This window comes from Coptis chinensis, chromosome 8, assembly GCF_015680905.1.
Source record: "Coptis chinensis isolate HL-2020 chromosome 8, ASM1568090v1, whole genome shotgun sequence".
Classification (NCBI taxonomy): domain Eukaryota; kingdom Viridiplantae; phylum Streptophyta; class Magnoliopsida; order Ranunculales; family Ranunculaceae; genus Coptis; species Coptis chinensis.
The window spans coordinates 46,810,017-46,820,850 of NC_141463.1; the positions used below are offsets into that span (position 1 = coordinate 46,810,017).

Here is a 10,834-nt window from a genome sequence, read left to right on the forward strand (position 1 = left end):
GTTGTCAACACGTGAGAATAGTAACATGTGTAGTAGTGAAAGAAATAACACAATGCCCATAAAAATATGTCTGTCTAGAAAAATTGTTATAATGGAAGGAGGAAAACCATTAAAAAAAAGAAAAAAAATATCCATCTTCTTTACTTACACTACATTCAATTCCCATCTATTTCTTAGTGCATATTTCATCATATTGCTCTCGTTGTGTTGAAGCAGATTATTGCTGAAACACAAGGGTGTAGAAGTGTATAGTTTTTTCTAAAAAAAAATTAAGCGTGGGTTATGGCAGACCCTAACCTATATTAATTAAGATAACCTTGAGTACATTTTTCCTACCTTGTCCTCTTCTATAATTTTGGACAGACAGTCATCAAAAGGTGGAAAAAAATACATGTATCTTTCTGGTGTTGTGCTAGGGAAGGACTGTCCTAGTGAGGCTAGGTGATCTGCTGCCCTGTTTGTCTCCCTATAGACGTGGTTGAATGTTATATGTTGAAACTTTGTGCTTAGCTCCCTTATCTCCATAGTAATATTGAGGCAGTTCCAAGGTGGCTGTACTTGCTGATTCAATATCTGGATGGCATTGAGTGAACCTGATGCGACCATGATCTTGTTATTAGAGAGATGTAGGCTCCCAATGAGTCTATATTTTATACCTTGAAGCTCTTGGAATAGGACTGAGCGACTCCCATTGCTTGCTGTATACGCCAGCTTTACTTCTCCATTACTATCTCGTAACATTCCTCCAAATCTAGTATTGTCGTTTGTTACTGACCCATCTGAGTTTAGCTTGAGTACATCCTCATCAGGTTTCATCCATGTGCAGTTGGTGATGACTTTCCCTTTCATACATGTTGCCACTCCAATTCTATGCAAGAATTCTCGAGTTTGCACTGTATCGACCACTTCCTCGAGTTCTGCTTGCAAGTATAGCCTATTTTTTCTAATGATATTTAGAGCAACTTCTTGAGCTTGTGTCTAAATATGGTCAACTCTTCTAGAATTTTGTTCGGTCTATATTCCATTTACTGTTGCATAGATAAAAGCTTTCATTATTTCAGCTTTTGTGAAGTTTACGTGAACTGCTCTTAAGATACTAGACCATTCTCTATTCACGTTCATTGCATCTGTTAACAACCCCATGAAGTTTTTAACATCATTCTAGACTTGTTTTGAATATGAGCATTCAAAGAAAAGGTGCTTGGAGTTTTCCCTGGTGTTTGCACAGAATATGCATTGTGAGTGATTGACCACTTTCTTATACATTAGTCTATCCTGAGTTTGAATCGAGCCTGAGAAGAGTGACCATGAACAGAAGGAGTTTCTTGGATGCACAAATTTCCCCCAAACCAAGTTGGATCATCTTACCTATATTGCTCTCTTCTTGATTACTTCATATGTCGATTTTGTAGTGAAATCACTTGTGTGAGAGGGAGTCCAGACTACAAGATCTTGATGCATTTTTGTGTTTATGTTAGTTGAGAGTATCTTAGATCGCAGCTCTAGGTCTTGTATGAGATTAACAGAGGAATTCCTGGCGCCATTAGTGATTAGAGCTTGCACTTTGGTATCAAGAGGATATAGAGTTCCCCATGCAGTGAGAGCTTGCTGGTTATGTAGGAGAGGTTCACTTGTACACCACATGTCATGCCAGAGGTATGTAGTGGTACCATCTGCTATCCTAGACCTGATGTAGTTTCTAGCTAGTTTCCTTGTATGCATAATATGTCTCCATGCCCATGAACAGTCTTGTGGGATTGGCATTATCCAAAAGTGCTTGTTCTTGATATGTTGTTCATATGCCCATTAAACCCACACGGATTCTTGTTTTGATGCAATTTTGAATACTAGTCCACAATTTGCACCTTTATTCTATCTGTGTAGATCCATGATATTAAGGCCTCCTTCCTATTTTGCCAGACATATAGTGTGCCAATTTGCTTTATGCATTTTCCTTGTCAATGAGGGTCCACTCCAGATAAATTTAGCACAAATGCTAGTAATCTGGTTAAGAACTGTCTGAGGTATGATGAAAGTTTTGTACCAGTAGACATGAAATGAGGTGAGGACAGACCTTATGAGCTCAACTCTATCTGCATGAGAGAGTAGCCTTGCTTTCCAATCTGTTATTCTGGATGTGACCTTTTCAATCAAAGGTTGACAGTCTTTAATGCTCAAGCGAGATGATACCAATGGGATGCCAATATATGTGATGGGAGGCTTAATTACTTGAACTGTTAGTCCGCCAACTAGCATAGTGTATAGTTAATAAATTTCTATTTCTGATAATATGAATCTTTGTTAAAATTAGAAACAAATTAAAATTGCCAAATGATTAGGAGTTTAAATTTACATATCTTTGATCACATTTTGAAATTGACATCTTTGATCAGATCCCATATGTGCATTTTATTACCTTTACAATGCTTCAAATATGTCATTCTTATGCTTAATAAACCGATAACTCATAGCTTTTGCTACCCTTTGTAGGTTACAGGCCTTTTCAGACTACTTATCATAAAAGATGCACTTTAGCCAAAAGAAGCTATATTAACGCTGCTTAGGAAGACTCGAGCTTATATTAGGAAGTGCGGAAAACTCGACGTCAAAGTCAAAGTCAACAGTCAAGGACTCAAACCCAAAAGACTGAAGATTATGTCCTCAGCTCAAAAGACTGAAGATTATGTCTTTGTCTCAAAAGTAGCTTTGCTTAACCAAAGCTTGCTCAAGAAGAAAACCAAAAGAAAAAAGCATAAAACATAAAGGGAAAAAACAAACTCATGAGGTGTCTTGCATCTAGGAAAAAACATAAAGCAAACTCATGAGGTGGCTTGAATCTAAGGGAGGAGGGAAATTCTGTAACTTGTAAAAGGTGGAGTATATAAACCAAAAAGTGATAAGAGAGAGAGGCACCTAGAATGGTCATTAGGAGTAGTGTAGAATTCTAATTCAAGTCCTTTATTTTCAAGTCTTTTATTTGCTTTATTTCAATTTTGTTGTTTATCAAGTTCTTCATTCCAAGTTTTAAATCAAGTTTTCTATGTTTTGCAAGTTCTAATTAATGTTTTTATTCAACTCAAGTTTTCATCTCAAGTCTTTATGCTTGTTTTCATTTCAACCCTTCTCTCAACATTTCATTTCATTGTTTTTATTCAAGTCTTCATTTTAAATTAAGTCGTCTTCTTCTTGCAAAACCAATCAAAGTAGGAACTTAGAAAGATCAAACTCATTAAAACTACCTTTCCTCATTCTCTAAAAACTGTCCATTCATTCTCCTTAGACATTCCATAGTGAACCTCAAATACACCACAATATCTGCATCAACAAATGACGCCGCCGTCATGGATTGGAAAAGATTGGATTAATGGTTGAGCTCTAAGGAGAGAAGCATCTTTCTCCCACCTTCATTTCTTTTTTTAAAAAAATTCGTCATTATAAGTTAGTGTTATTCTCTACGAATGAACTGTATTGCAAATCTAGGGACATAGTTGAGGAGTTGGAGAAGAGCTGAAGCTGTCGACGAAAGCTAGATCGACCATAATAGGATATTTGCAACACGCACCTTTTTTGATTTGCAACGGTTTTTTAGCGTTAGTAAGTTTCCAACGTTAAATAAGCATTGGCAATGTTGTAAAGCGTTGCTTTATTTGGGTGAATTTCCGAAATTAATTGCTAACGCTTAAAAAGCATTGGAGAATTGTTACAAATTAAAAACTTAAAAATTTCGCGAACAGAGAGAAAAAAAAAATCAAAATATAAAACATAACTTTTTTTTTTCTCTCCTCTCTCTCTCACCGCCGCATTACTTCAAGATCCCTAATTTTCGCATTCCTCCTCAAAATCAAATTCCATATTGACCGAGTCAGTCGTTACTAGTAAAGAAAGAAGAAGAAGAAAAAGAAAACAAGGAGTTTGGAAGTCCGTTTTGACATTCATTCCTCGTATTTTCTTGCAGTTTGAGGTAATAATATCAAGTCTTGTACGTTCTTCTTTTGAGGTAATAATCTTTCATTTTCTTTCTAGTTACTAAGATGGAAATATTACTATTATTATATATATATAGGAAGCACTTGGTTTATGTATTCATAGATAATAGCAAACAATAGAAAAAAAAATTGAATAACAATAGTATTCGGACGAAGGCGAGTTTCGAACTTAATTAACTAGTCCTGATTATCGACATTGCAAGAAATGGATGAATTCCGTTTTTTTTCATTCCTTTCTTAGCTAGTTAGTTTAGTTAGTGTCTTAGAAATGGATGTTTAGCTAGTGGTTGTTTTAGTTAGTGTCCACAGCCCATATTTTGTCTCAAGTTGCAGCATCACTTGGTATCTAATTCCTCTTCTTTGATCCGGTGGTTGGTGTTTTTGTTGGCTGCCTAATTTTTCTTCTTCTCTTTCAAGGAATTTTCTTAAAGCATTGGTGACTAGTGAGGGATGATTGCTTGTGGATTGTGATGCAGCATAATGTGATAATTTTATGCGAGAAGTTAGACGAAATTGTAAACGAAGTCCTGTTTAGCCAACAAATAATTGGTAGTGTTTGTATCAGAGCATTGCACAATACCTAACTTCAGTGTAACCCAACGAACACTAATGCCTCTATTTGCGCAGCAAGCAGTATTTTCAAGAGTGTTAGGTGCTTGGCCCAAAAGTCCCTAAAGCGGTTTAACCTAAATAGCTAAACTCGAAGTAGTTAAGTGAGAGTGACTAGGCATACCTGTTCTCACCAGACACCATTCACCAGTCACCAGTCACCAGTCACTCATCAACCAACTTAACTTAAGAATTAGGACAAGCTTAATTTCATAGTTCAGTAATGATTCTACTCAGCTCAGCACTATCATTCTTGTATAACGTCGTTTCCTAATCACAAAATTTCTATTTGATGCAACTTCAGAGTCATTTCTTCATCTATTGTTTTCTTGCTTTCATGTTGTTGTTGGTATCTACTGGTGGTGTTGGTGGTGGTGGTGTTTGGATTGGGATCAAATCTTCTTCTAGTTGTTGTTGGTAGTGCATTATTGTTAATGGGCCATTGCTCATACCAGTAGTGGTTATGTGTGTTTCTTCTAAGTTGTAGCAGCTGTTTTGTTTGACAAATAGAGAACTAGTCTTCAATGTGGTTTCAAATTTATCTAAACTTAGTATAGCATATATATTCCTTTAGGGTTTAAGGGGTTTTACATAAATAGACTGATTTCACCTCTGCATGCATGGTGTGAAGAGAAGAAACATACTGTTCATCAAGGTCTCATGATCTTATTTATTTTTGAGAGTTTTCACACCCCCTATTATTTTTCACTTTATATCATCTTGGAATGTTGAAAGTTGTATAAAACGATTTTCAATGAGATCTAAACGTATATGCAAAGATGCATTTTCTTTTTCAAACAAATCTGTCCTATTATTCTTCTTATTTCTCTGAGTTCTCTTTCAAACTTCCTACCTACTTAGCTTTCTTTTGTTGAGCACTAGAAACCTGAAACTGGGTAACTCAGACAGATGTGGGTACAATAGAAGAGAGAGGGTTCAATGAGAATGTTAAGTGCTATTGTGTGGGTGCATGTGTTTGGAATTCAATAATAAAAGCACTTTTTCCTTTTTCCACACTGATCTTTCTCTTTCTCTAGTCCTCTATTCAGTGCCTGAGCTATGCTACTTATTTCAGCCTTGTTTGCTTCACTACTTGTGTTTTAGAAATAAGACTAGCATCATTTTTTTCCCCTTTAAATAATTGATTTTATATTTTTAAGGTACTTGGAACTTTAAATGTTAAAGAACTAAAGACAACTGAATCCCAATACTAGCTGGGGTTGTTAACATTGCTTCTTTAGGCTCTTGCATTTCCTTGGGATTGCATTTATTTATGTAGTTATGACTTGTGAGTTATGACTGTTGCTGCACAAGATACTACAGCTAGTAGTGAAAGCTACCAATATTTGAAGGGTCTAATTTTGATTTATTTATTGCTTCCGTGTTTATTAAGGGATGTTGAATCTGCTTATAGTTACAAACTTTGAAATTAAACTTACAATTTTAAATAATTTGATGAAAAAGAGAATGCTGCATTTGCGGTTGCAGAAAAGTTGCTTATAATAAACCCGGCATTTTAATTGAATGAGGATCTGTCTTCATAAGCTAACAGATTAAGTGTGTTTTTTTAGATAACAGATTAAGTGTTGATAGAGAGAGATGGTGTCTGAGAAAGCTGGACTTAGATGTAGGAATCACAAGGCACACACTAGTAGAAAAAAGGGTTTTTGTGACTGTTTTAAAATGTTATATGTGACTGTTCTGTTCGAATAACATATTATAAACCATATCGCTATTCTTCTCATCCGTAAATTCTTTGCCGTAGCAACGTAGAATGTACGAACATTGTTCAAGTTCTCTAAGTATCTCTCTTACTTAAGTATTTGGTTTATGGGGATTTGGAATGGGGATCTCAATTGGTCTTGTGATTGGCTATTTTTTCTTTGTATACTTTCAATCCAGTGATGTTAAGGTCAGTTTCTCTCTCTTTTCAACATAATCATGTTTTGTTGTTTATATTATATGAATGGGATTATGTTTTGGATTTGTTTAGAAGTCATATTAGAAGCTGTTTCACTTTTAGGAGTTGATATTGTCTTTGGATTGAGAAGGCAGTCTCTAACTTTAAATAACTTGAAGTAAGATGTTAGTGATGTAAATGCACTTCTTTTACATAGTTGGAGATAATACACCGGTATTTCTCAGGGGAAAGGCTATGCTAACATAAACTTATCTGTATAGTAATTATTGCAAGTCTACATTTGGATTTTTGTGTCATCCCGTCAAAACTTTCTTCTACTGATACCTCTTGAGGGAAGCATCATCTAGTTATTCATTTTATAAAAGTTATTATAAGTGTGGTTTGTGTTGTAACTATTTTGTTTAAGCTGCATAGTATCAATGACAATGATCTGATGGTTAAATTGATCAGGATCCCGCAATTCGTCCACTGGTTGAGCAAGATTCTAAAACTTTGCAGCGAATTCTTCCAGAGATTCCTTTATGGGTGAAGAATCCAGATTATGATCGTGTATGTCTCTAGTACTTGTGTCTACTTTCTATATTGAAACTTAGATTGATTCCTGATAATTATCTGCATATTGTTTTTTTTTTTCCATTAAAGGTTGATTGGCTCAACAGATTTATTGAACTCATGTGGCCTTATCTGGACAAGGTGTGTGCTAAAGCTTATAAAATTATTAATCATGCAAGTGTCTTCTAATACTCTTTTTGATGGGTTAATTGTTGACGTTTGTTGTTTAGGCCATCTGCAAGACTGCAAAGAATATTGCAAAGCCCATTATAGCTAAGCAAATTCCAAAATATAAAATTGATTCAGTGGAGTTTGAAGAACTTACTTTGGGCTGCCTGCCTCCAACTTTTCAAGGTTAGTGATGCTACTCTTTAATTGGTAGTTTCTGCTGATAAATCATCTTATTTGTATTGGGTTTACAGTAGGTCATCCTGAATGCTAGTTTGGGCTCTCAAATTAGAGTGTGGGTTGAATTAGAATATGGGTTGAATTAGGAGTAAATACCATAAGAGCGTGCACTACCTTAAGATATGGGCTTGAGTAGGGTGTTTAGCAAAATTTGTGTAGGTGGTGAGCGGTGACAGGTACATAGGATAGAGCATGTAAAAAATGTGTGTACACATATGATGGTGTCTGACATGGACATTTATTGTAACTCTGGATTGCCACGTTTGCAATACTGCCTGTCAAATTCAACTGCAAAAAATTTCTGGACAAACCTGGGACCTTGGATGCATACTGATAGCTAAAGTTGTTTTAAAGATGACATTTTCTTTTAAATCCCACGATTCAATTGGTAAGAAGAACCAAAGTGGAGTATCTTATCTTGTTGTTAGACTTCATCATCCAATTTAGTCATTACTAATCTTAAACTCCATTTATATGCCTATTGATGAAATACTAGTTACTTACTTTTCTTTATCCTGATGCTTTATAAATTTCATTCCATAGGTTTGGGATACAAGGCAATGTACTTGCTGCAATTCTTTTGATGCCCATGAAGAGTACATTTATGATATGACTTATGCGGTGGATTCATTGAAACTTTTGGGAACGAGGTAGATCTATTTTCTTTCATATTTATGATATTACGTCGTTCTTTTATGCAACTCTGGCTTACGTATATGTTTCTTATTGAGGAATGGATAAATTGATTCATGATGACAAGGGCAATGCTACTATTTCTAATGATGGTGCTACTATTATGAAACTTCTTGATGTTGTTCATCCTGTTGCTAAGATTCTTGTCGATATTGCCAAGTCTCAAGATTAAAAGGGTATACAATAGAAAACAAATTTACTAATTTTAGTGATTGGCTGACTAAAAGAGTGAAATTTTTATGCTAAAGTTTATATTTATCTTAGAGTGGGTTATGATGGTTGCATTACTACAACATTTAACAGCTTATATTTTAGAGAAGATAATGACATTAACAAGGACATTGTCTTAGAAAAAGTTGAGAGGGTATCATTAATAATTGTATTGGTTAGGTTTTAGGGATAAATTTGGAATTCACTTGTAATTTTAATGACCGGATTTATTGTCTACAGGTGGGTGATGGAACCACTAGAGTAGTTCTTTTTGCGGGAGAGTTTTTAAAGGAGGCCAAACCTTTCATTGAGGATGGTGTCCACTCAAAATCTTATACGTAGTTTTCGAGCTGCTTCCAATTTGGTAAGGAATTTGGATCTTTTGGTTTGATTGGATGGATATGTTCATGACAAATTGTTCTAGAAGCCATGAGTTTGCTACTTGTATTTCAGGCAATTAGCAAAATTAAGGAACTTGCTGCGAGTATAGAGGGGAAAAGTATGGAAGAAAAGAAGAGTTTGTTCGCAAAGTGTGCTACTACCACATTCTCTTCAAAGTTTTTTTTTTGATAGGAAAGACCTTACTCTTTTCAAAGCTGATTGGTGGTGAAAAAGAATTTTTAACATCTATGGTGTGGACTCAGTTATTTCAATTGGCAACTATGATACATTGTTTATTGTATTATTGTATTCATTGTTTATTGTAGGTTTAGCTGGTCTCACAACAAAATATGAGAAATTATTTTTTTTATTAGCAACCCATCAGCAACGGTTTATAACCGTTACAAACGAATTTTAAATTATTTTTTTAAAATTAACTAACAACTTTGCAACGGTTACAAACCATTGGTAAAATTTTTAACAAATTACCAACGCTTAAAAAGCTTTTGTGAAATAAAAAACCATTGCAAAGGTTTTAAATTTGTGCACGAAATAGTTATAATAAGCATTGGAAAGTTCTGTTTGCAACGGTCAATAACCGTTGGAAATTTCTGTTTGCAATGCTTTTTAAGCGTTGTAAATATTTCCAACACTTTACCCAAGCCATATTTGCAACGTTTAAAAAGCATTGCAAAAATTATTAGCAATGCTTTTTTGCCGTTGCAAATAGCCTGTTATGGTGTAGTTATCTTTTTCACCAAAACGAAGTCGCAACTGCGCCTAACCAAAGCCACGACTAGCCCTGCCACGACAGCTAATAGCACCAAGGTTTTCGGTCGGTCAGTTGACTCCAATTGGTGAATCCAACTAAGGACTCCTATTTTCTAATAGAGTAGTATAAATCAGTAATTTAGTTTCACTTAAGTATAAAAATAAATAAATAAGAATAATAAATAAAGGAAAAATAAATAAAAATAATAAGTATATTTATATATTAGGATAGAGAAATCACTTAGTTAAAGTTGTGCAACTTACCAAGAATTAGAGTTTTAATTACCTTGGGCCGTTTGAGTGCGCGAGGCGAGTCGTGAATCATATGCTCGCGCACTACGAATCAACATGATAATCAATACTCTAATTACACTTTTCTTTAGTTAATCTAATTAGTTATATTAGTAGTAGATTTACATTTCTGCACTTGGGCCCTTGAAGGCAAACTTGTATAATTATTTAGGCCCGGTATGTGGTTTAAGTAAGCTTTTGTAACCGAAACGGAAACACTCGAACGGTTGGGCCTGATTCTCAGATCATGCGCCAGCCAACGTTGACTCCACCTCAAGCAGCATGTAACCACGACTTGAGAGGTAATCTCTTAACCTCCTCGAAGCCCCTGTAAGAGGATACCTTGAGTATTACAAAGCGCGCTTACCTGATTGTTTGAGTTAAATTTCACACTGTCTTTTAAATTTTGCGCATAAGGCTAAACCCAAACCAAATAACAACTATTGGAGGTTATGACCCACTGTAGTAACCAGACGTCGCTTGTTACTTGAGGCCTAGACAAACAAAAATTAAAATCAATCAACTAAAGCCTAAAGTAGTCACGCTCTTCCAAAAAAGGACAAAAATATAGCCACGAGGATTTAGAGTAGATAATTACCAAGATTTTGGTGGACCCAACTACCTTCCTCACTCCCCCAGATTCATCTTGAGTGAGTTTCTTGGTACCACTTGGTGAAGTGATTATCTTACTCTTCTGAGCCGTGTAGTAGATCCCACCTAGTTTCGTGCCCAACTGTTCATTTCGAACAGGGCATAGTAATCTACATACCAAGCAATCATTTTAAAAACTCCAAAATGCACAAATGAATTTCTGTTGTTTGTGCATCATCTTTGTTTGAGCATCCATGGCTTATCAATATGCATCACAACTGACATGGAATTACAATGTAAACCCAGAACTTTGTTCTTGTTATGGTAGTCCGTATCATTGGGCATCTTAATGCCCATCATACACCGAGTTCGAGCATACAATGGGAAATTCTTACAATTACGATCCTCAATTTTCAAAATT

General features: G+C 35.3%; 1 protein-coding gene and 1 long non-coding RNA gene across 2 annotated transcripts; one reads left to right on the forward strand and one right to left on the reverse strand.

Annotated features, from left to right (window-relative positions):
- Positions 1-306: 306 nt before the first annotated feature.
- On the reverse strand, positions 307-849 carry LOC147481688 (uncharacterized). The gene has a single exon (XM_086579011.1). The coding sequence runs from the start codon at positions 847-849 to the stop codon at positions 307-309; it is 543 nt and encodes a 180-aa protein (XP_086435137.1).
- Positions 850-6,298: 5,449 nt separating this feature from the next.
- LOC147481689 (uncharacterized) lies at positions 6,299-9,007 on the forward strand. Its single transcript, XR_015205363.1, has 6 exons — positions 6,299-7,065; positions 7,159-7,209; positions 7,299-7,422; positions 8,020-8,126; positions 8,620-8,743; positions 8,833-9,007. It is a non-coding gene; the product is annotated as an uncharacterized LOC147481689 (long non-coding RNA).
- Positions 9,008-10,834: the final 1,827 nt, after the last annotated feature.